At 31.9% G+C, this 23,294-nt stretch overlaps 8 protein-coding genes across 10 annotated transcripts; 5 read left to right on the top strand and 3 right to left on the bottom strand.

Moving 5' to 3' along the window:
• Positions 1 to 29: 29 nt before the first annotated feature.
• Positions 30 to 412, bottom strand: LOC135795464 (flexible cuticle protein 12-like). The gene is made up of 2 exons (XM_065307148.1): positions 285 to 412; positions 30 to 216 (listed from the first exon to the last, which is right to left on the bottom strand). Exons 1-2 carry the CDS (start codon positions 410 to 412, stop codon positions 30 to 32), a joined length of 315 nt encoding a protein of 104 aa, XP_065163220.1.
• Positions 413 to 1,723: 1,311 nt separating this feature from the next.
• On the top strand, positions 1,724 to 2,363 carry LOC135796219 (flexible cuticle protein 12-like). The gene is made up of 3 exons (XM_065308147.1): positions 1,724 to 1,775; positions 1,863 to 1,981; positions 2,051 to 2,363. Exons 1-3 carry the CDS (start codon positions 1,767 to 1,769, stop codon positions 2,238 to 2,240), a joined length of 318 nt encoding a protein of 105 aa, XP_065164219.1. The 5' UTR covers positions 1,724 to 1,766; the 3' UTR covers positions 2,241 to 2,363.
• An 835-nt stretch (positions 2,364 to 3,198) lies between these two features.
• On the bottom strand, positions 3,199 to 3,892 carry LOC135796220 (flexible cuticle protein 12-like). The gene is made up of 3 exons (XM_065308148.1): positions 3,851 to 3,892; positions 3,656 to 3,774; positions 3,199 to 3,595 (listed from the first exon to the last, which is right to left on the bottom strand). Exons 1-3 carry the CDS (start codon positions 3,857 to 3,859, stop codon positions 3,409 to 3,411), a joined length of 315 nt encoding a protein of 104 aa, XP_065164220.1. The 5' UTR covers positions 3,860 to 3,892; the 3' UTR covers positions 3,199 to 3,408.
• A 1,061-nt stretch (positions 3,893 to 4,953) lies between these two features.
• Positions 4,954 to 5,662, top strand: LOC135796142 (flexible cuticle protein 12-like). The gene is made up of 3 exons (XM_065308051.1): positions 4,954 to 5,096; positions 5,163 to 5,281; positions 5,342 to 5,662. The coding sequence occupies exons 1-3, from the start codon at positions 5,088 to 5,090 to the stop codon at positions 5,526 to 5,528; spliced, it is 315 nt and encodes a 104-aa protein (XP_065164123.1). The 5' UTR covers positions 4,954 to 5,087; the 3' UTR covers positions 5,529 to 5,662.
• Positions 5,663 to 6,431: 769 nt separating this feature from the next.
• On the top strand, positions 6,432 to 7,249 carry LOC135796140 (flexible cuticle protein 12-like). Its single transcript, XM_065308050.1, has 3 exons — positions 6,432 to 6,536; positions 6,611 to 6,729; positions 6,787 to 7,249. The coding sequence occupies exons 1-3, from the start codon at positions 6,528 to 6,530 to the stop codon at positions 6,977 to 6,979; spliced, it is 321 nt and encodes a 106-aa protein (XP_065164122.1). The 5' UTR covers positions 6,432 to 6,527; the 3' UTR covers positions 6,980 to 7,249.
• A 4,635-nt stretch (positions 7,250 to 11,884) lies between these two features.
• On the top strand, positions 11,885 to 14,454 carry LOC135796009 (protein lethal(3)malignant blood neoplasm 1-like). 3 transcript variants are annotated; one of them, XM_065307865.1, is made up of 5 exons: positions 11,885 to 12,009; positions 12,481 to 12,616; positions 12,858 to 12,989; positions 13,056 to 13,370; positions 13,461 to 14,454. In XM_065307865.1, exons 1-5 carry the CDS (start codon positions 11,998 to 12,000, stop codon positions 14,375 to 14,377), a joined length of 1,512 nt encoding a protein of 503 aa, XP_065163937.1. In that variant the 5' UTR covers positions 11,885 to 11,997; the 3' UTR covers positions 14,378 to 14,454. The 3 variants fall into 3 exon arrangements, with proteins under 3 accessions (XP_065163937.1, XP_065163938.1, XP_065163936.1); XM_065307866.1 differs by having other exon boundaries at positions 13,056 to 13,592; positions 13,881 to 14,454; XM_065307864.1 differs by having other exon boundaries at positions 13,056 to 14,454.
• On the bottom strand, positions 14,426 to 16,521 carry LOC135796011 (uncharacterized). Its single transcript, XM_065307869.1, has 4 exons — positions 16,208 to 16,521; positions 15,256 to 15,496; positions 14,729 to 15,021; positions 14,426 to 14,656 (listed from the first exon to the last, which is right to left on the bottom strand). Exons 1-4 carry the CDS (start codon positions 16,281 to 16,283, stop codon positions 14,508 to 14,510), a joined length of 759 nt encoding a protein of 252 aa, XP_065163941.1. The 5' UTR covers positions 16,284 to 16,521; the 3' UTR covers positions 14,426 to 14,507.
• Positions 16,522 to 18,965: 2,444 nt separating this feature from the next.
• LOC135796010 (protein takeout-like) lies at positions 18,966 to 22,966 on the top strand. Its single transcript, XM_065307867.1, has 6 exons — positions 18,966 to 18,981; positions 19,442 to 19,901; positions 21,730 to 21,970; positions 22,041 to 22,174; positions 22,307 to 22,456; positions 22,585 to 22,966. The coding sequence occupies exons 2-6, from the start codon at positions 19,826 to 19,828 to the stop codon at positions 22,743 to 22,745; spliced, it is 762 nt and encodes a 253-aa protein (XP_065163939.1). The 5' UTR covers positions 18,966 to 18,981; positions 19,442 to 19,825; the 3' UTR covers positions 22,746 to 22,966.
• The last annotated feature ends 328 nt before the right edge of the window (positions 22,967 to 23,294 follow it).

The raw sequence follows: 23,294 nt of genomic DNA, 5'->3' as shown, positions 1-23,294 counted from the left end.
CAAATCATGTTTAAAAATAAGTTAAAAACTTATTTTGGAATATGGGCACCTTCCGGTTGGAAACCATTCTCATCCGCGACATAATTAACAGTATAAGTGACACCATCAGCTCCTTTGTACGAGAAAGACCCACGTACTGATAAGATTTCATTATCAGTTCCTGGATTAGCCACACTGCCTTGTTCTTGCGCTTGAATTCCATTGCTTGTTTCATATCTGAAATTCAACAAAACTTTGATATTTAATTTCTGCATGCAAATATTATTAAATATGATATTTCTTACGCCCATTTAAATCCGTCGACGCCAATGTTATCCAATTCGTTTCTTATCACCACCGCATCTTTATCGCCTTGTGGCGCGCCAAAAACCACTACCAAATATGCAACCAACACACAAATTGAGATTTTCATGTTTGTTGGTTTGTTTAAACTTTACTTTGCTTGCACAAATTGCAGATTGGTGTATGCACTAATCGGTTCTGTATTTATACTCATCTGAAGAAGTAAAAATGACAGTATCAGCTTAAAGGTGAGCACGGGTGAAGAAAATCAGCGTTAAAATCCCACTCACGCATTTGATGGTATTTTCATCAAACAACTTTCGGGTAACATTCAAGCACCTTTTAATCTTGCTTTTAATTTATGTTAAGATGACTTAATGGTTAATAGTTCAAGACTGCATCTTAGTACATTCTTCGAATATTTGCAAATAAGTAGATATCATATGTTTAAACAATATAATCATGTTTAATTTGGCTGATAAAATTTGGTCAATATATAGCTGCTTAACGTAAACGTCAGTCAGTTTATTTCACTTTGATAGTTAAACTAGAACATAATTACTACGGAGTAAATCTAATATTGTATAAAACATAAGTTAAAGCCATTAAACTCATTAATAACTTGTTTTGTTGTTTATGATAAACGGCTGTAGATTAGCAAAAATCTATAAAAGTTAAAATAACCATAAATTACTTATATTTGACTTTTATTCATAAATTCACATCGTACAATGAAGGTGGTAAGTATATTAATAAATTAAAAATAATATAAATTGTATACAAGTATTTTTAATCATTTTTAGATTATAATATTTTTTATTCTGATCGTTATGACGGTGTCGCTGCCTATTGGAATGCATGAAAAGGAATCAGAGTTAAGCCAATCATTGAGCCAACTTGCACAGTTGATTCATAATAAGATTCGTCATTTGAGACTTTTAAATGTCGAATTGGAGAGTGAAAAAGACGCCAAAAATGTCGCCGTAGATGGATGGTTGTATTACGTTGGGAAAGATAACCGCAATTATGCGATGAGCTTTGCAGCTGACGGTGATAGTTTTGCAATTGGAACTTCCAAAGCCGAAAAGTACAATAATGCATAAATTCACCCAATTTTATACCAAATTAATATTAAAAATGTTAAGTATTTTAATATACAATTATGATTATGATAATTTTACATAAATAGAAATAAAAATTCTTGTTATTAATTTTTTCCGTCAATATTAATACTTTACCATTTCTTTCTTCCATCTTCAATTTTAAGCAATTCACTGTCATCACACATTCTTCTATCATTGATGCCGCAGGATATCAGACCGCTAATTTTTGATTTACTAGTCACACAAAAAACGTGTTTCATCAACTAAAGTGGGGTACTACAACGAATAAAATACCCATCGGAGAAGTATATAAACTCGACGGATTAAGAGCTAATCATTCAGTTTTGTGATAACTGTTCAATCCCAAACACCAAAATCAAAATGAAAGTGGTTAGTAATCGAAAATTATTTACCTACCACATATTTTGATACATTCTACATTGGATTATTATTTTATTGTATTCAATTTTTGTGTAGATCTTCGTTGTTGCTGCGCTTGTCGCTGTTGCTTTGGCTGCCCCACAAGGCGCTGATAAAGACGCCACTATTCTCAGGAATGATCTGGAGAACATTGGAGTTGATGGATACAACTGGGGGTAAATAGATTTTTATATTGAATTTTGAATTATTTATGAAGATAATTAATGTAAATTGTTTGAATTTAGATATGAAACGAGCAATGGTATCAAGGCTGAAGAACAAGCAACCCTCAACAATGCTGGTACTGAAAATGAGAGCATTTCCGTTCGTGGTTCCTTCAGTTATCTTGGAGCTGATGGTGTTACCTACACTGTCAACTACATTGCTGATGAAAATGGTTTCCAGCCAGAAGGCGCTCATATTCCTAAGAACTAAATAGACTATTTTAAATAACTCAATAGGTTCCAATTAAACTCAGGATATTCCTTGTAAATATGTATAAATTGTGACAAATGTAAAAAATGAAAAGCACCCAATAAAGCAAAAATTTGAAAAATATTTTTAATGTTTTCATTATAAACACCACTTTTTTCTTATATTTTTAGTGGATTCACATTGAAAATGTCTTGAAAAAGCTTTGTTATTTGAATAATTAATTGGGTAATAAAATATTTATAGAAACAATTTAATTATACTTGAATTTTAAGCTTTGAGAATTGTGTCCTTTATTTTATTGATAATTTTGGGTAATTGTGGCGTTGTAATATTATAATGGTGTAATAATTATTGTAATTAATACTAATGTGCATTTATTGAAATAATTATATAGTGATATTTATTATATTAGCAATATTAGCAAGTGTAACTGAATAATGACTAGAATTAATGGCAACGCAAATTATATTATTATGCAAATGTTAATTAATTTTGGGTCACTTTTGTGCGACATCAGTTATATGGTGCAATTGCAGTATTTTATATATTTTGCTGTATTTGATATTTTAAGCGTGTGAAAATAATTATTTTTGGTTTAGAGCATATGTCCAACCGAACTGGAGGGTTCGGTTTTGGTCCAAAAAAAGGTTTTGTTCTACTTTTTTGCTCGGCTGAAATCAAGCAGAATCTAGGGTCAACATAGACTCTTAACCGGAAATCGATTTTCCTGAAATCATCTGGATTTCTTAGGTTTTTGCCTTATTCTAAGTTATCATGGCGTATTTTATCTATTTCACTTATTTTTAAATTTTCTAACATTGGAGATCCATCGTCTAATACTAATCTAAAAAAATGGATAAAAATGTTCAATATTCTAATACGTATTCTAATAAGTATTCTAAGTTTCGCACCAATTCATTTTCTGCCTTGGTTTTCAGTAATAAAAATAATAACTGTATAATTTTTTATGTGCTTTATTAAATATTGCTTGCTTTCAACAGATATGTAACAATTGTAATGTAAAACTATTTCCTTAATGAACACGTTTGCATATTTTATACACTATTGCAGATGTTGATGTAATAATATGTACAAGATCAATCCAACTATTTATAACACTAAATAATCCAATGGCAGAGTAGTCGTCATCTATTTTCTAATTTATCATTTACTTGGGAATATGAGCGCCTTCCGGTTGGAAACCATTTTCATCAGCTACATAGTTGACAGTGTAGGTGACACCATCAGCACCAGTGTAGGTGAAAGATCCACGGACAGAAATGCTCTCATTTTCAGAACCAGCATTGTTCAGAGTTCCTTGTTCTTCAGCTTTGATTCCGTTGCTTGTTTCGTATCTAAATATTTTTCCAGAAATAAAATATTTGTATGATTAATTTAACTATAATATAACTAACCCCCAGTTGTATCCATCAACGCCAATATTTTCCAGGTCATTCCTAAGAACGGTGGCATCTTTATCAGAGCCTTGTGGGGCAGCGAAAGCAACAGCGACAAGCGCAGCAACAACAAAGATCTACACAAATAAAATTTATATAAAATTTTTATATTAAATTCACAATAATTAAATTAGATATAGTTCAAATACTGACCACTTTCATTTTGATAGTTTTGTATGAACAGTTATCACTAAACTGAATGATTAACCAACCTGCAGTCAGTGTTTATATACGTGGGAGGATGACAAAAATTTGCCATCACTTTTTTTTTCAATCAAAACAACTTCTAGGCGCTTGATTTAAACGAAAAAGTGTCGATTACACAAAATTAATGTTTTATAATCGATGGATTGTGTTATGCACTCCAACAAAATTATTTTTAGTTTTAATTGGAGATTATGCTAGACATCATTGTTGTAATTTATTCATTTATTATTCTTATTTAAACATCGCTGGCAGCGCAATACTTTCGATAGTGCGCATCAGTGACATTTTTACACGAAGAAGAATTTTTACACGTAATACCACATCTGAATATAAATAAAAATACGTGTAAATTACAGCCAAAAAATGATTTTTGATCAATATTTGGATATCAAAATATGTTTTGGTGCTTTTAATTAAAGATAAATAATTTAAATGTAATTTTAAGTGGATATCACTGACCTAGTCTAAAAATAGCAATGCCATAATATGTCGAAAGAAATTTCCAACACTTCAGAAACCTTCATAACTTACTCTAAAATAACCAATAACTCACGCACCATAAACAGAAAGCAAAATTAAATCTTCTTCAAAATTCGACACATTTTTTTTTATATGTGACCAATCACCAAATTAGCATAATTAACATATTCACATTTGTCGTCGATATTTCGTAGTTAATAGTTCAAGTTCATCTTGTCACTTGTTTGCCGTGTGCTGACCGCGTATTAAGCTATAATCGTTAGTTTTTCGTGTGTTGAACACCATCTTCAAGTGGCGAGCACTCTTCTTTTGCATAACAACCTGTCTTTGACGCCAGCCAAGCAATGCGAAGAAGATGACACGCAAAGCAGGCGCTGGCATCCGAAACGAGTTTTCGTAAAGGTTATTATTTGTTAAACGAGAGTTAATCAGGCGGCACGAGTTGGGCACATGCCGAAAAAGTGTCATCTGTTGAATTAATAAGAATACTCAGCGGCTGTGCTGTTTGTGCATGTTTTTCGCATTGGCGCATGCACTTTTTTGGGGATAAAGTGGGGTTTGCATGGAGCAAAAAGAGTTGCAATTAACTCGTCATACAGTCACTTAGAACCCGTCTCTGTTGGGAGTATATAAACACTAATTGCAGACGAAGAGATTATTCAGTTCTGTGATAACTGTGCAATTCAACATAACAACATCCAACATGAAAGTTGTTAGTAACACAATATTACACAACTAATTTTACTAAATATTAATTTAATTAAATTTTAATGTGTAGATCTTCGTTGTTGCTGCGCTTGTCGCCGTTGCTTTGGCTGCCCCACAAGGCGCCGATAAAGATGCCACCATTGTAAGGAACGATTTGGAAAATATTGGAGTGGATGGCTACAACTGGGGGTTAGTTATACCACAATAAAATTAATTTAACAAATATTTTATTTTTGGAAAAATATTTAGATATGAAACAAGCAACGGAATCAAGGCTGAGGAACAAGGTACTCTGAACAATGCTGGTTCTGAAAATGAGAGCATTTCTGTCCGTGGATCGTTCACCTACACTGGTGCTGATGGGGTCACCTACACTGTCAACTATGTAGCTGATGAAAATGGTTTCCAACCAGAGGGCGCTCATATTCCTAAGTAAATCAATAATTAAGGATGTGTTATGACCAGAAAAACAATTTTTTGACACTTTATTATAAATTTTGTAAATATTTTTGTACCATACTGAATATTGTGATGAATGTTATCATAATAATAAAGCAATATTAATTAAAACTTTTGTTTTTATAAATATCTACTGATAATTCATAAAAAAATAATCTAATGTGGTTTTTAATCCAATATGACATGAATTTGTAATTAATTGAACGTACATTTCAAAATACCTTGAACGTTTTTTCTCCATTTTAAAGATCATCTTTTTGTTGCATATTGGTAATAAATTAATAATTAAATATCGATAAACATTTCAATTCTTTTACCTACTTACATTATGTTAATAATTTAGGTTAAACGTTTTATTGCTTTTAATTATTCTACAATTTAGTATTGAACAAAACTTTTTTTCTCACATTGAAAAAAATTAATCACGCATAATACTTAGAAGTAATCAAAAAGGATCTTCTTTAAAGATCGAATATTGTAAACAAGTTCGTAAAAGGTTAACCACCACAGGAGCAAACTGACATACCAAGCGCTTAGACGGCCGCCATCTTGTTATACTCATGGCATTTCGTGTGCGCGCGACACAAAACGCTCATTTCGAGTGTTATTAATGAGTAAACTACTAATGCTCGATAAAAAAATGTGAAGGATGCCACTGCTGGTTTTTTGTCTGTCGATATTGATATAACTACCTATTTGGTTAGAACATAAAATTATAAATGTATAAATGCGAAATCGAATTAATACAATAACTATAAACAACAAAGACGCAAGAATATTTAACGATTCTGTATCGCTGCGTGGATCATCATCTTCATCCGGGCCACGACTAATGAAATGTATTTATTCAAATACCTTTGATGTTTTATTCTCGTGCGTGGTGCAAAATTTTTGGTATATAAGCAGGTAGGACCGATTATCTAAATCAGTTCAGAACAGTCCTCCGATTGGAAACGACACACGCTTAATCACAATCATGAAATTCGTGAGTTCTTCTTAACAGTGGATAATATTACAATAGAAATTAATTTTTTAATTTTTTAATTTCTTTCTAATAAGGTTATTGTCCTCGCTGCCTTCGTGGCTGTTACTTTCGCTGCCCCCCAACAACAAGACAAAGATGCTGTTATCCTTAAGAGCGAAAGTGATAACATTGGTGTTGATGGCTACAACTACGCGTAAGATGACTTCGTAATGCACATTTTAATCATTTTACTTAATTTAATATTTTCCAGTTATGAAACCAGCAATGGAATTTCTCAATCCGAACAGGGTCAACTTGTGAATGCCGGTACTGAAAACGAAGCCATTGCCGTCCGTGGACAGTTCAGCTACTTGGGCCCAGATGGCGTCACTTACACTGTAACCTATATTGCTGACGAAAATGGTTTCCAACCTCAGGGAGCTCACATTCCCCAAGCCAACTAATTGATTACGCAATAGTTTAAATACGATTAAGTTCAACCACACTGCCATTTAGACAAATCGCTATGAAACACGGATTATGATTATGAATACAAATTTAAATCTTGATTACTAAGTAGATTAATCAGTTTATGGATTAGTCTGTTGATAAATGCAACTTGGCCTGTATCACAACCAAAATTAATTAAGTCACAATAAAAGAAACAAATGTTGTACAAATTTACCACAAATGTAAATATAAAAAAATAAACATTATTGCAATTTCAAAACAAATTTGTTACATGGTTATTAAGTTTAATTTTATAACTTAAACAGAATAAAATAATAGGTAATGTTGAAGATGATAATAAATATTATGGTTGCAGCAAGGCGTAAATAATAGTATTTAAGTTAATGGTTAAAATCCATATTGCACAAGTCGTCGCCGTTTTCTACGATCAAATTGTACGCATCGCGCGTGAATGTGACCCACGAATTTGTGCTGAATCGTAGCTGAATCGCTTGTTCTTCGCCGTCATCGCCAACGCGTGGCTGGTGGCTGGATTTCGGGCGTATGGAACACTCGATGGAAACGTGATATAACAATTATGCAATGTGCAGGCTGTGAGTGAGCGCAATGGCACAGACGACCGCAAAGATGACACCGATTCACCTTGCGTGTGCGACGCCTCAATAGACTGTGCCAAATTAATTTTCGATAAGTCACTTTTATTTGTATTTGGTAGCTCTGTGAGATGCTTCTATGAAATAAGGATTTTTAGTTTAGTTCATGTTATTCGGAACTGTGTAGTGATAACTTATTGTTTTTTGTCACAAAACTAAAATATATGTTGGAAAATAAAGAAGAATTAAAAAAATTGCGGTATTAGGTAATTGTCATTACTAGTTTCCTACCTTTTTCCCGGAACTTCGTACTAACAAAGCAAAGTACCGATATCTATTTAGAAGTAAAATTAAATGTGTTGTGAACAGGAAGTAGGAAAGCATAATTATAAAGACATAATTTCGGAATATCCTATAATTAAATAATAAACCATACTTAATTGTACGAAATCTCATTATTTTGCATTTGTCACGATGAGAAATTGCCAGAAAAGCAAGAAACATTTGCACAGACGTTCAACTCTCTAATCCCTTTACACTATACTCGTATATATCCTCTAAATTCTTTAAACCTATAGGAAATGCTTGAAATTATATGGACATAAATAATTGCAATTTATTTTTCTAAACTACTGAAAACTGAAAACTGGAATGTTGGTGTGGAAATCATCCTGCAAAATTTTTTTTGGAACTTTATCATTTCTATCTTCAATTTGATGTATCATTTATAAAGGAACTTGTTAAAAATTGATTTAAAATGTCACCTGCTTTTATTAAATTACCACTAGTCACTGCAGGTTTTGTGTAGTAAATAATAATACAACTACCTATACAACATAAAAATGTTTCATTTGATTATTCGTTGGGGAAGGTCAACTATACTCGTAGTTGCACGTTCAAATAAACTTATCTTGTTTGGTGCGTGTATCTTGTTTCTTTCTGTTGCAGCGAATCGACGTGTGATGAAAAATTTTGTGAAAGTACATTGCAGCGACATCTTTGGGATGATTATAAACCATAGATATGTATAAGTGATTTTAAAACCATGTTTAAATAAAATATTGATCTGAAAAAGTCTGAATACGCGTTCACTAAATTATCACGCAACTTGTGTAAGAAGTATCAAGCAAATATTTGTTATTAAAGTTGTGTGGCTTTTTGAATAGTATCCTTTACTCTGAGATGGCGCGACGATGTACTTTTAAACAATTTATATTCCTGTAATGTAATAAGACTGTTGCTACAATGTTCCTCAAATATTTATACTCTCAAGTGTGATGTTGCTTGTTTACATCATTTTTTTTTACTTTTGCAGTTGTAAACAGTTCTTGTTATTGTTTTACTATCTTTATATTATGTTATTATATTTTTATAATCGCATTATCTTAGATTAACATATATTGCATCCATGTCGTCCTCTCATTACAACTCCACTAATGATTATATAATTCTTATACAGAAAACTATAAAGAAGTTAATACTTATTTACAATTTACAGATTTCTCTACAAGAAGCGGAATCATTGAGTTAGAGTTCTTCGTTTTTAATAAAGTTGCGTTAGAATTACACATGAGAATATATTAAATTATAAGATTCTATTTTATCAATAAATAAATGCATGTTATTGATAAAAAATAAATAAAATGTTAATTTTATCGAAGCACAGTTTTTCCCATTTTAATTCCTATTCTAATTAAACTTTATTTCATACTCATACTTACTTTTTAAATCGCTTCTTCGGGCTTTTTGACAATTTTGGAATCTGTATACTACTAAATTTTAATAACTATGGTCATTATTTGTCTGCAGTAATCACTTACAAAAGGTCTGCTCGCATGAACTTTGCATAACTAGTTATGGAATTCCCAAAGCCCTAAAGGCGAATGACTTAAAATTCAGAAGCAGACGTTACATTGACCTTTGAATCCAAAAATATCTCGGGGGTTTATCGGTGAAACAATTTTGTACCTGCCTCGCATTCTTATTATTAATATTATCACTAATATTAACTAAATACACACCTTATGTTGATAAATTACGATTTGATATACAAACGGCCTTGTTTAATTGATTTTACCATTGAAAATATACTTATTTAGATACAGTTGAAACAAAACGAATGGATTAGTAAGACTAAAAAAAGCATAAGAAGAATTGATCTTCTCTAAGCGCTAAAACTTTATACTGTTGCATATATTATCATAAACCGAAGAATTTATGCTTGACATCTAATCAATTAAAGATTGTTTTGCTTGAACAAATTCAATTTGCATTGAACGCAGACATTGATTACACACTTATTGTAATCAAATATAAATACTTAGTAATTTAATTAACTGTTAGCATATGTAATGATTATAACATTTAAATACACAATTCTTTAATTATATCAAGAACTACATATAATTAAATGAAATAAATTACCCAATTCATAATTCAAAATTTATTACAAATAGATATAAGGAAAAAATACCACGTGCATTAACACGTTGTATAATTTATTGTTAACTTTCTTCATATTTGACACTAAAAACTGGTTAAATTTAATTATAATTTACATATAAATCACAAAAAAGTAATGAGTCGACAAAATCAGGTTTACGCTGCAGCAGATGTTCACGTGCATATTTTTTAATTCTATAAATCAAAACAATGCCTGATAAAATCAGTACACAAAGAACAAATTCATTGATGACCTTACATCTTACGATTTTCAATCAGGGCCATCACAAGTAAAAAAAAATCAATTATTTACATATTTGTTTATTATTACCGCATGATTGCTCGTGCGTGCGCACCTATCCGTTTCCTATACAACAAGATGCTGATATGTTTATATTAACGATTAGCAGTAATAAACAATTAAATAGAAAAAGTCGCTTCCACTCGCTGGAATGAAGGATTGGCATCAATGCAATAAAGACCTTTTACTTCAATACGGATATTGGATGAGCAACAAGCAAAATAGCTTCGAGGTATTAATATCTACTATTTTTAAAGTTTAACGTTCGATTTTCATTTCATTGAAGGCGTTTATATTTTGCGCTCATTTAAAAATGGTCTTCAAATTAATTTATGAAATATGTTGAAAACAATAAATCAGTAGTATGACATTCAAAATTTTTTCATTTGCATAAAATAATAATTTTGTAATATACACATTGTTCAATCTGCAGTAATCACAATATAAACATAAAACACTAAAATTTTTGTTTATATTTGACAATATGGTATGATTAAATTTAAAAAAACAACAGAAGAATTAAAAACACATTTGTCGTCATGTCCTTTACTTTAAATAAATTTAACAGATTTCAATTTATTTTTGAAAAACAATGAAATTTTGTTTTACAACATATCCTAAAGCAAAAATAATTTACATATTAACATTTCAGTTAATTAATTACCTAGAGATCGCGTTGAGTTAATATTAAATGTTCAGTAGTGTTTTTTGGTGTTTTACTGACAGCTTCTGTGATTCTTGACTATCGAATTACTGCTTTTTTATTTCTGTCTTCTTTTCAATAGTAAATGATACTTCCGTTTATAAATCCTTAACGCGCGAAGCGGATATTATTGAAATGGAGACGTGTCAGTAATTAAACTTTTATTGCGTGATTTTATGATATTTTCTTTAAGAATGTTCAATAATAATCACGCCAGGTATTATTTGACGATGACGACATGTTTAAATGTGTTTATTGTTCACATAATATATATCACGTTCTTATTCTAAGGGAAAAACCGCTTTATATTATTTTTAACAATACGAATGATAATTAATAAGAATTGATTGCAATTTTGTCGCCATCTAGTTACGATGTTATAAACTACACAAAAGTATTAATATCAGTTATTTAATTAACTTTTAAAGAAAAATTAAAAGAGTTATTATTAAATAATTAAATAAAAGATAATTGCATGTAATGAGTTAAAATGTATCATAAATATCATCATGGCATTTATATGAAATGCAATAAAACGCAGTAAGTTCACTTATTAAAATATAATTTTAATTTTGACTTTTACTTTGCCACTACATCGAAAAATCATTAATCAAAAACGCAGCACAGCACCGAAAGATGACCTTAATCTTGATCGTTTAGCGAATAAAAACATCTAGCAACATGACAACACGCCAAGAGAATCTCAATGCAAGAGCAAGTCATTTTTTCGAGGTGCGGAAAGACGCATCTCAAAAGTTCTTTTTTTCCTGTTTGGTTTTCAGCAACTGCGATGCGCGTGTGTCGTAGCGGGAGATTCGCGCTTAAGATGGTCAAGGAAACTATAAAATCCGCCAGTTCTGGAACGGCGACGATTTGAGACGCGTCTTTGTTCATCTGAAAAGAACACCAAATATATATTAACATATAAAGTGCCATATTTAATAAGATTTGGATTGAAAAGTGCAATCAACAATGAGAAACAGGGTAAATATTTTGAATTTTTTTTCTTTACTTTTAACTTTTAAAAATTTAATTTTAAAAATAAATTACAATTAAATAGTTACAGTTTAAACAATTTCCGCATTTTTAACCAAAAATCTGTTACTATAAGATCTGTAACCTTGACTTCAACTGGTTGACATCTAATTATCAAATAATTAATGAAACAAAAACCCAAAAAACCACGCAATCCCAACGTGAATCACCTAAAAATGCAAATTTGACCAAAAATTTGAATACGAACTATACTGGTTTTAAAAGAATCTCATCCAACTATAATTTACCGTTTTTATTCCTACATTTTGCATTTTAAATCTTCAACAATATTCCATTAAGTTTATATCAACGTGATAATTGTCCTCAATATTATATTCACGTTGTTTGTTCATTGCAACACGAATAATTAAGTGTTAAACAATATGGGCAATAAAATAATACAATTGTTTATTTTTGAAGTTCGCAATATTGGTGGCTGTTTGCTGTGTGCTGGTGGCTGTAGAAGCGAGAAGCAAATATGTGACCGCTGAGGAGGATAACCCATACGAATTTGGTTTTACAATCGACGGGCAGCAACATCGCCACGAAAAGAAAGGTACGTTTAAGTTTAAACACATCTTCTTCGCACCTGTGGACGTCCTTGCAAAAAATAACGTATTAATAAACGAAGAACTTGTCGTATGTCATCTTGTCACTGCGGTGCTTCCTTGTTTGTAACATTATATTTTTTCAATGTGTGTTTACATATTTATAAACTGTTAATATAGAATATTATGTGTAATAATTTACGTAGGAGTTATTGAAAATATCATATTGCGTTTTTCTTTATATCACAGATGCGAACGGAGTGATTCAAGGAGAGTTTGGGTTCATCACTGCCGATGGCGTCTATCACGTCACCGTTTATGCCACTGATGAGAACGGGAACTTTAGGATTTTAAGCATGAAGAATATCAGATTAAGCGGGCGTAAGATATTTGAGAAAAAAACAACAAGTTTTGTTGATTTTGTTGATTATTACGATTGATTTCTAGCTTTGGATGAACCCAATGCAAAACTACCAGATACTACAGGATTATCTAAGGGTCAAGCTAACCCAGCGCCGAATCCGCTTAGTATTAATACAACACCAGCGCCTGCGCAGACTGTTCAAGCAGTGACTCAGAGTAACCGTTTCACGACGCAGTCTACAATCAAACCCGCATGCGCTGGATGCGGTTATGTCACTCATGCGACACCTTTGAAGAAACCCGATAGTTCCTTACCATTCCAGACTCAAGCGGGACAGAATCCTAGACCACAGGATGTTATAATTGGAAAGAAACCTGATGTTCAACAACAGAGTCAAGGTCAAAGCGGTGTTCGGCCGGATGTTTCTTCAAGTAGTGGTTTTAATGTTCCACCAGAATCTAATGCTCCTTTTGTTTCTGATCCTGTAGGTGGAAGACCAAGTTTCCCTGGTTCAGGTAGTCCAGGTCCAAATGCAGTAGGTCAATTTAATCCCCAGAATGATTATCCAGTTAATCCTAATCAGAACCAATATACTGACAACAATCAACAGAATTATCCAGGTAATAAAGAACACATTCCTCCACAAGTTGAAATAAATGGTACACCAGATTATGCAACACCTGATGGTATACCATCACAACCACAACAACCACAACAACCACAGACTATACCTATACCACAGCATACCCAAGGTCAACAAAATTCAGACACAGCTATAACATCACCACCACTTGTACACCCACAACCACAACAACAACCGATACATAATCAAGAACCACCACCAATAAACCAAAACACAGCAACACCACAATTACAAACCCCAGATTCTCAATCTCCTCAAATTACAGGTGATAACAATTATCAACAACCACAAGCAGACCCACTTTTGAACCCACTTTCAATCAATAATCCACCCAATCATTTGAATCAACCATCGGCACCACCACAATCCGACAGTGGTATAACAGTATCCAATGGAGTGATCAACGTGCCAAACAACCCACCAATTCCAATTCAAGACAAGTATCCCAACATGGTTGATGGTTTACCAGCTGGTATCAAAGAGGGTGATATCACCGATTTACTATATCGGTTTAACTACACTGTTGGTTTCCATGGGCACTACGAGAAAGGATACAAGAACGGTGCTAAAGTAGGAGGGTACTTCGTCAATGACAGAGATGGTGTAAGCAGGATCGTGACCTACGTAGCTGATGAAAACGGATACAGACCAAAGGTTAAATTTATCCGATTAGATCTAACCTCGGATTTGGTACCGAAGGAAGGTACAGAAAAGACCTTTGGACTGAAGAACTTTGAGTTTGTGTGGTATCCGCTGAATTAACGTAGGATTAGTAATTTATTATTTGCCTAGCATTAACAAACAAATATATATTCTTAAATCAAAAATTTAAAAATCAATATTTATTGGCGTGTTCTTTATAAACATAAAATGACTTAGCAGGTACCTTTTGCTATTGGACCAATCGGTCAAATGGAAAGTTCATCAAGTTATCATTAAAGATTTTAGTGAATGCTGTCCCAACTAAATCACCAATTATGGGTCTTAGGAGCATAAATCCTGGCGGCCATGCAGAATTTATCATTCTGTCAGCTATATTTTCTAAAATAAAAAATTAAGAAAAAAATTAGTTTGATATGCTTTCATTATTTGTTTCTTTAATTTTATGCCTACCTAGTAATGGCCGTCCTCCTAATAAGTTTGACACATGCATTTCCAAATGTCGACAGAATTGCACATTAACGTCGACTTTCATGGGCGTATCATAAACCATATTTCCAAATTGAGTCATTCTTGGATTTCGAGTAACTTTCATTGTTTGCGTATAGTCGTTCAGAAGCAAATCCCATGATCCACTGTTATTGATCCTCCTTCCGAAAATACTTGCTTCGAATTCATATTCGCCATTTAATCGCTTTTCCGGGAAGAATTGCGTGAATTGCATTTCGTTTTTATTGAAATTGGTTCTAACAAAAAAAACAAAGCAATCTTTAATTCCTTTTTCATTTAACGACATCTTTTATTAAGAGTCACGACAAATGCCATGACAAAATGCAATAATTACTATTTTATTACCATATTTAGTATTTAGTATTTAATGACGTGTGTCTCTGCTTTTGTTTGTATTAACACAAAGATAGCTTTGTTTGAACATCCTTATGATTTTACTTTTGTTTTTGTTTAATTTTTACTTCATTTACCTTAATCTAGTGATTTCCGACGCAGTCCATCCAGCTTCCGTAACATTTCGCAGAACCAGACGATAACTGAATGTAGGCCCACCTCTGACTTGTACCACTTCCTCAGCGTGGAAGGGGTCGAAAGGTCGGACGCCATATTGAGGTAATCCGGTTTTGAAATATGGACGCACCGAGTTTATCGCATCTTTCAGGCAGTTATCAAAACGGGGATCTGATCGACGGCAATTGGCAAAATGATCAACTAAATAAAAATAAAAATTAATGATTTTTAAATACATTGCAATCCATTCTAGATTATGCTGATAGTATACGAGTATAATTAACTTTCGATAGTGTGTGGTTAGGAAACAAGTGATTGCAGTATGTTACCATGTACTTACGCATTTGTTACACATTTTACAACTATAGGCGTTTGCCGGAATAAATTTAAATAAACGCGGAAGAGGAAAATTTGCGTACCGGCAAGATTTCTATTCAGAGCAATTAAATTTATAAAACAGGAAGTTTTTACATACATTCAACAAGTTTAAAACATTACTTACATAAAAATAGTACTTAACCTCAAATTAAATCACATTTTGAAAAAATCACAAAGGCAACGCTGCAAAAAATGTAAATGACTGTTCGGTCACTCAAGGAATAATTGATATTTGATAATTCTACCCTTTTGTTGCCTAAACACGAAAATGTCACAATTATAATTTTGATGAATGCACCATTAAATGCACAATATATGAACGAGTAAATATGTCACATAACATGCAACTATTACGAAATCTCTAAAAGAAAGCCGTAAATTTTCGCTTCTCTACACACACCTTGTACCTACTCTTATTGATTGCCAACTTCTAGCAAAGCAAACACTAACAATATTATCTAACACTTTATACTTAATTATTTTAAACAACAAATTCAATTTATAAAATAAAAAAGAACTCTGGGCACTACTTACCAAATCGAATCTGTGTTTGAACGCCGATGGCACATGTGAGTAACACGATGGTCACGTGGGACACTGTCTTCACCATTTTAACACAGCACGTTTGACTTCTTAAACAGTTTTTCTTGCAATTGCAATCTGCAACTTGACTTCACTTATGTTGCGCTACCGTTTGTCCGGTCAGCTTCACAGTAAGCGTGCGTTTATTTCAACTTTTCCAGCACATATTGGAGACACAAAGATCGCGCACAAAGGCTTGACTGATTAGTTTAAAGACAGGCGCGAGGCCGCGAGGTGGTGCGTTTGTGACGATTACACTTGAATTAAACAAGCGCACGCGAAATCAAATGATTTCCCACCTTTTACCAGGGTCCGAAGAAGTGAACCGACCAACTGCACAACGCATTCAACACTCAACATTGCAAATCATAAGATTATTATAATTGTGTAACAGATATTACTTTATATACCATTGTCTCTAATTGTTTATAAAAAATAAAAAAGTTAAAAAACATTTTTGACTTTTTTTTTATTTTAGTTTCCTTTATAATTGCAAAATATATTGTGAAAAGTTTTCATCACAAGCAATGGTTTTTTAATCATTAGTGGCATTAGCTCCTCTCACTTGTAGTGTTTTGCGACGTTACTACATCTGCATTGCATTTTTCAATTTACCGCTGATATAATCCAAGAATTACGTTCGCAATGTTGTTTGCTTTTATCTAGCTTTTAGCGTTTTAGTATGCGGAGTACTCGTGCGTCCACCACTTACCACCTTCCAGGCTTCAATTGCAAATATCACTTTCTCTGCTAGTATTTTTACCAAATACTAACTGGATATTTAAATACGAGGTTCCACTTCATTGGTCAACATATTCAATAGATGTCAAAGTCAGTTCGAAACCAAACAAAGCAAAACAACTAGAACATTTTGCTGAACAAATTCATACTAACTTTTAAATTTTTACAAGAAATTAAGTTATTATATGCACAAAATTGCATAAGTAACTTTTCATACCTTTCAACTATAAATTTTTGAAACTAGTTTAATTTTTGTTGGTTTAAATGACATGTTATAAATTATTTTCAAAAGCTACCGCTGCAATTTGCATGTTTATGTCTTCCAGTTTAGCTCCTTCTTTCTTTCCTTTTGAATAATGAAAGCGAAAGATATTGTAGATTGCATTTCTCTGATCAGGAGCGGAAGTGCAATGTTTTGCCCGATTTATTGACCATAACCGCATGAGCATGACTATGCCTAGAACTGGTTCTTTTATTAATTTATTTCTGCAATACAGCCGCGAAATATAACATTAATGATATGTTTATAATGTACGAGTAGCGTACGTACACATTAAGCATTAAAGCAATATGTAACATTAGAAAATTTCATTCTTTCTAGCAGATTATAAATTAACCACGATTATGTATGCTGGTTAATAAATTATTAACATGAAAATTATGCTCAAATTGTTTCTTCCTGTCTATTATATTAATATAATTGATAGGAATTTGTAATAATAAAAAATAAATGCAGATGCGTCAAAAATATTTAATTATTTATTGCTTTGTCAGTATAGGACAAAATTGCAGATATATACGCAAAAGTCGTTATGGTAAATTGCATTTTGTACTTATTAAAAATGCTTAAAAGTTGTCCTCGCTTCAATAGCGTTGTGTGTCATCGCATCACCTCTTACAATTGCAAACATTCTATTTTAAAATATAATTATCATTAAGTTTCAAGATTTTCCATCTTAAATGCCAATGCATTACTAATTGAAAACCGCTTTTATATTAATATATATTGTTATAAGTTAGTAATATTTAAGTGAACTAGATTAAAAAAGAATTAGATGTACTTATTATATTTATTAAATTAAATTACATCTTATGTACGTCTAGACATTTATATTAAATGGTATTGGTACTTTAACTGACAATCTGTTCCAAGACAGTGAGTTTCATACGCACGCGTTTATGCAATATGAAATTAATGTTAGTTAAGTCAACTTTAACGAGGTAACGACTTATGGAGGAGAAACTTTAGACTTAACGTATGCAACTAAATATACACAAAGTTTATGAACCATATGAAACAGAGAAATAGTAACATTAATAATTTGATTCTGTTTTAAATTTTGGTCGATTTCTTTGCTTCTTTCTCCAAAACCTTTTTTGTTAGGCAGAATGGTATCAATTTTATTGTTTGTATGTAGGCCCAGACTGGAATCAGATTTAAATCCATTTAAGCGTCTGTTACGATGATTTTGATGGAGAAAACGTGCCTAAAAATAATTAGAATGCAATATTAATGTTTGGTTACTATCTAAACCAATGGACAGACCATATTAGGCAGGAATTTCCAACAATACTAATTATTCTATTAGTAAAGTATCTATAATTTTACCAACTGCTTTTATATATAGCCAAAAACAATAAATAAATTTTCCAACAAAGAAAAACCAGACAATTCACACTAATATACAAATGTCTTAAAGAAGAAGCATTTACATTAAATATTAAAACATAAACAATTGTTCAAAACAAAAGACTTGCACCTCACGTAGTGTGCAATAAAAAAATGTGCCGCATTAATTAGACGCACGGGTTTGCACAATTGCATTGATTACTAGTACCTTTCAATCATGTCGATTGTATAACGCGCAATTGCGGATGCATTATTACCCACTGACCGATGGTAATCACATCAATATAAAGCACATCGAATGTTTATTTATTTATCATATTCACATTTCACAGTTAATACAACCGCATTAATGCAGGTTAATTACATTATTTTTATATTAATTGATTAAGATTAATGCAGAAGTAAAATAACACAATTACATAAACAGCATAAACCGTCTCTAAACTTCGAATTTTCACATTCATGACACAAAAACTTAAAAAAGACTAAAAATAAAATTTTATAGTATAATAAGTTGCCTACCATGAACATCTATATAATGTACAGTAAATTTGAATAGCATAGAAACTAAAAACTTAATAACTCAATAACTCAAAACTTTACAAAATAGTTTTTACAATTATTGATGCAATAATTTTTAATTATATTTCATCATACTTAAATTGCCTTAACACCAAAATTAATTCTAATCAATTCAAAACCAATTTGCAACGATAATTACCAAATTTTTAGCTGCATTACACACACTTACAGATCCTACTATAAAATAATTCGATTCCCAAAAACATTATTTAATTCAACGTCTGTCTTTGCAGGTGGCGGTGCAAAAGCCACATGCAAAGAGTATAAGAGTGTAATTATACAACTAACAACTAACAACTAACGACATATTACGAGTGCGTGAACAGACAACCATATAACAGATTCAAGAGCCGCCAATCGAGACTCCACTCGAGACGCAAGAAGTTAACTAGAGTCTCTTTGAGTGCGCTCGCTGCTTGGCTTCTTGATATGCAGACGCACGTCGAGCGATTATTATAGAAAGGAAAGTGGATGCCCGCCCTGCTTCATTTGATTTACACACATCACGAGGTGAACATCGCCGATAATAATCCGATTACATAAATCAGATAAAAACAAAAACTCCAGCAGCAAAAATCAATTTATCCACTTCTAATCAACACAAATAAATAACAGTGATGTTTGTGCCAATGTGGATTGCGATTATCGCTAGTGTTTTGGTGGTTGTTCAAGGAAAAGTTTGGGAAACGATACGTAAGTTATATTTTTACATATTTACATGCATTTTATGATGTAAAATTATTATGCGAATGTAGTTATACAATAACATCTCGTAGATTTGGATTGTTGTTGATTTAAATAATTATTGAAGTTAATAATTAATAAAAGTAGGTAACTAGTTGCGTGCGTGTGTTGCTCGCTATCGTTATATCATTGAAACGTAAACTGCACTGCTATTTTGCAATTTTTTTCTTTTTTTGCAAGCATACAGTGTGAAACAATCTGATTATCATATTATTTTAATATTTTTCTTATACACACATGAATTATTCATTTTTATTCAATTGTAATTATATTATATTTTTATGTTTATTGCCAGATGAAATAATCTATTGTATTCGATGTGATTTGTATTAATGTGGTTGCAGTTTATGTGTACTTTCACTTTCTTTTGAATTTGTCACGTGGGGCGAACGCATCGAAGAAAAAGCACACGTTGCGTTGGTTGCCTGAAAGGAAAGTGATAGTGATAGTAAAACGTCTTAGGCGCTAAATTGTGTGAGCTTGTGGATTCAAGTCAAGAAGAGTTTGAAGGAAAAAAATCAACTTTCCTCGGAATGTATTCATGCCGTCACGCTTTTTGCAGTCTCTAGACGACTATTTGCACTTCCAATGAACGCTGGAAGCAAAAGCAACATTACAAATTGGACAAACATCTTTTATAATCATTATGTGATCGGTTGTAATAGCATGTGTTGCAATGTACAAGAAAAATTGAATGTTTGTACATCAAAAATGATTAAAATTATGGTTTTTTTGATTTAAAAAATTAATAAAAGTATAAAATTCATTGCCATGGTCACGCTAGAAGAAGTATACTAAAAGTTAATAATATTTTTTGTTATTTTCAAAGAAAATTTAGTGTTTTACATGATTTTTTATTGTTAAAAATTGTTTTCTTGTTTAAAATTCATAAATTAATTAATTGAAGCCTATTTGTGTGATATAAAACGTTTAAACATATAAAATTGCAAAATACGTTTACTAAAGTATATTTAGAGGTTAGTTAAATATCAAAGATGGCGTTTTTCTTATTTTTTGATCAAAAATAACGATAAATTGCTGTAATATAACTTAATCGATTCATAAATTCATAATTAAATATACGTGTACATTTCCACTGCAGCAATTACGAGTTTGCATAGGTAAAATGCGTTCTGTATGATGGTATTACACGAGGTTAATAACTTAAGCACTGCGAATAAGGCGCACCGAACGCCGGTTATGTAACGCGCCATCGCGCCAAAGTTAACGGAAAGATTCAATCAGGAAAGTGGGGCATTTACTGGCGCGCCAAGGTTCGTTTTTTCTTCTCTTTGCGGATCGCCAAGTAACGCTCTGTTTGCGCGCCGAATGCAAATGTTGACGATATTGTGGGATTGCACATCGCCTTCGAGGGTCATTGGTCAATTAACAAGTCTCATTACATTACATTACATTACAATTCATTGCAATTGAAAATGCGTACATTGCAAAATTTATTTGAGGTTCAATTAAATTACACCTGAAGGAATATGTGTACTCATAAGAATTTATTGTTTTATTTGATTTTAGCGTATGTTGCATTCATAGATCTAAAGCAAAAGGCAACATATTGGTAATAATTGTTTGATGTTAGGCAACCATATATACATTACAGTAACGCTGCAAGGCTATGATTTATTAACACAGCTAATATTAACATTATACATGGAACATTTGGTTTATTTCAAAATAAACTATGAAACATTACTGTGATTTCTTACAAATCGTTATTTTGTTCCACATTCAATTTAACGCAATCAAATAATTATACTTTTAGCACCATATGTAAAGCAGTGTCATGAAGGCGATCCAGAACTAATCAAATGTTTTATTGGATCCCTGCAACATTTACAACCTTATTTGGCGACGGGAATCAAAGAAATTGAATTGCCACCAGTGGAACCATTCCGTATGGATGAATTGTCACTTTCCCTGACGTCAGGACCCAATGGATATCGTGTTACTTTAGCTGATATTGATGTTTATGGTGCGAGTAATTTCACCGTGACTAAAATGAAGTATGATATTAATATTTATGATTTTTTTTAAATTTAAAATACTTACAAGGTAATTTTGTTTTAATTTGAGATTGAGTGAAAATGGAAAACCATTTGAAGCAAGGATTAAAATGCCTGAATTACGTATGACATCGAAATACAGAAGCAGTGGAGTTTTGTTGATTATCCCAGCAAGTGGAAATGGCACTTTTCATGGCAAATTTCGTAAGGAAATATTTTCTTAAATTCACTCGTACTTGTAAATGAGTATCAAATATGCAAGATACAAGACCTTATTTTAAGGTCTTGTGTTTAATATGCAGTGTGGTATAAGATCGTTTACATGTTGATTTTTAGAGGATGTGACAGCCATAGTAAAAGGAATTGTGAGCGTGTCCCAAAAGGAGGGTCAGAATTACATGCACGTTGACACGCTTCAAGTGGACATCGACATTAAGCATGTGCGCATGGCCGTTAAAGATATCTATAGAAACAATCGAATTATTGGTATGTTTTCATTCGTCATCTCATTATATTATTTTAATCACTTGGTTTACATACTAAATACTATTCCTGTGCTGTTTTTATATTATTACTGCGAATGTAGGTTAAAAATAAGTTTTTATTGATTTTAGGTGAAGCAATGAATTTGTTCCTAAGAGAAAACGGCCAAGAAGTAGTAAAAGCAATGCTGCCTCAATTGAAACGCAAATTATCAAATTTGTTCCAAAGTATTGCAAATCAATTGTTGTCTAATTTGCCAGTGGACGTGTTTTATGTGCCTAAAAAGCAATAAAATAACGAAGCAACTCGCAATTTACAATTTAATCTGAATTAATTGTATACATCTCATTTTCGTAACGTTTAAGAAACATTTATATTTAAGTCATGTCAACAACACATTAAATTAATTGTTTATAAAATAATTAAACGTATATCTACATTAAAGTTTATAACTTGTATTATTTAAGTAAAAAATAATTTGTATAATTCAAAAATTATAGAAATTTAAAGATATTATTTTGATTTTATTTGATAATAGCTTTTGCCCGCGACTTCGTCCCGATATTATTTAATACAAATGTAATTCGTTTTTACTCTATTGTTCAGAACATAATATGTATCAATTCTATCAATAAAAATCGCAATTTTATTTTAAAGAAATTATCCGCCAAATAATCCGCCAACTCGGATTTTACTATTTAACTATAACTATGATTGAATCTCAATGCCAACTTTTATCTTATAGAAAAGAGCTGTCTTTAGGGTTTTCCCGCCAATTATTCAAATTTTTCTCGCCGTAAAAACCATCCTTGGACTTTAACAAACATTAAAAAAAAATAAT

Source organism: Atheta coriaria, unplaced genomic scaffold (assembly GCF_025399875.1).
Source record: "Atheta coriaria isolate IRGN ID8LTWV9N9 unplaced genomic scaffold, Caltech_Dcor_3.1 hic_scaffold_7_pilon, whole genome shotgun sequence".
Taxonomy (NCBI): Eukaryota; Metazoa; Arthropoda; class Insecta; order Coleoptera; family Staphylinidae; genus Dalotia; species Dalotia coriaria.
Note: the sequence above shows the minus strand (reverse complement) of the source record. Positions and strands in the feature narration are given on the sequence as shown.

Coding starts and splice junctions, on each gene's coding strand:
- LOC135796219 (XM_065308147.1), top strand. Junction 1,982..2,050: donor GTTGATGGATACAACTGGGG/GTAAATAGATTT, acceptor GTTTGAATTTAG/ATATGAAACGAGCAATGGTA.
- LOC135796010 (XM_065307867.1), top strand. CDS start 19,826: ATGTTTGTGCCAATGTGGATTGCGATTATCGCTAGTGTTTTGGTGGTT. Junction 19,902..21,729: donor AAAAGTTTGGGAAACGATAC/GTAAGTTATATT, acceptor TTATACTTTTAG/CACCATATGTAAAGCAGTGT. Junction 22,457..22,584: donor TAGAAACAATCGAATTATTG/GTATGTTTTCAT, acceptor TATTGATTTTAG/GTGAAGCAATGAATTTGTTC.
- LOC135796142 (XM_065308051.1), top strand. Junction 5,282..5,341: donor GTGGATGGCTACAACTGGGG/GTTAGTTATACC, acceptor AAAAATATTTAG/ATATGAAACAAGCAACGGAA.
- LOC135796011 (XM_065307869.1), bottom strand. CDS start 16,283: ATGGTGAAGACAGTGTCCCACGTGACCATCGTGTTACTCACATGTGCC. Junction 15,497..16,207: donor TCAAACACAGATTCGATTTG/GTAAGTAGTGCC, acceptor ATTTTTATTTAG/TTGATCATTTTGCCAATTGC. Junction 14,657..14,728: donor AGGAGGACGGCCATTACTAG/GTAGGCATAAAA, acceptor TTTTTATTTTAG/AAAATATAGCTGACAGAATG.
- LOC135796140 (XM_065308050.1), top strand. Junction 6,730..6,786: donor GTTGATGGCTACAACTACGC/GTAAGATGACTT, acceptor AATATTTTCCAG/TTATGAAACCAGCAATGGAA.
- LOC135795464 (XM_065307148.1), bottom strand. CDS start 412: ATGAAAATCTCAATTTGTGTGTTGGTTGCATATTTGGTAGTGGTTTTT. Junction 217..284: donor GTCGACGGATTTAAATGGGC/GTAAGAAATATC, acceptor GTTGAATTTCAG/ATATGAAACAAGCAATGGAA.
- LOC135796220 (XM_065308148.1), bottom strand. Junction 3,596..3,655: donor GTTGATGGATACAACTGGGG/GTTAGTTATATT, acceptor AAAAATATTTAG/ATACGAAACAAGCAACGGAA.
- LOC135796009 (XM_065307864.1), top strand. Junction 12,617..12,857: donor ACATCGCCACGAAAAGAAAG/GTACGTTTAAGT, acceptor TTTATATCACAG/ATGCGAACGGAGTGATTCAA. Junction 12,990..13,055: donor GAATATCAGATTAAGCGGGC/GTAAGATATTTG, acceptor ATTGATTTCTAG/CTTTGGATGAACCCAATGCA.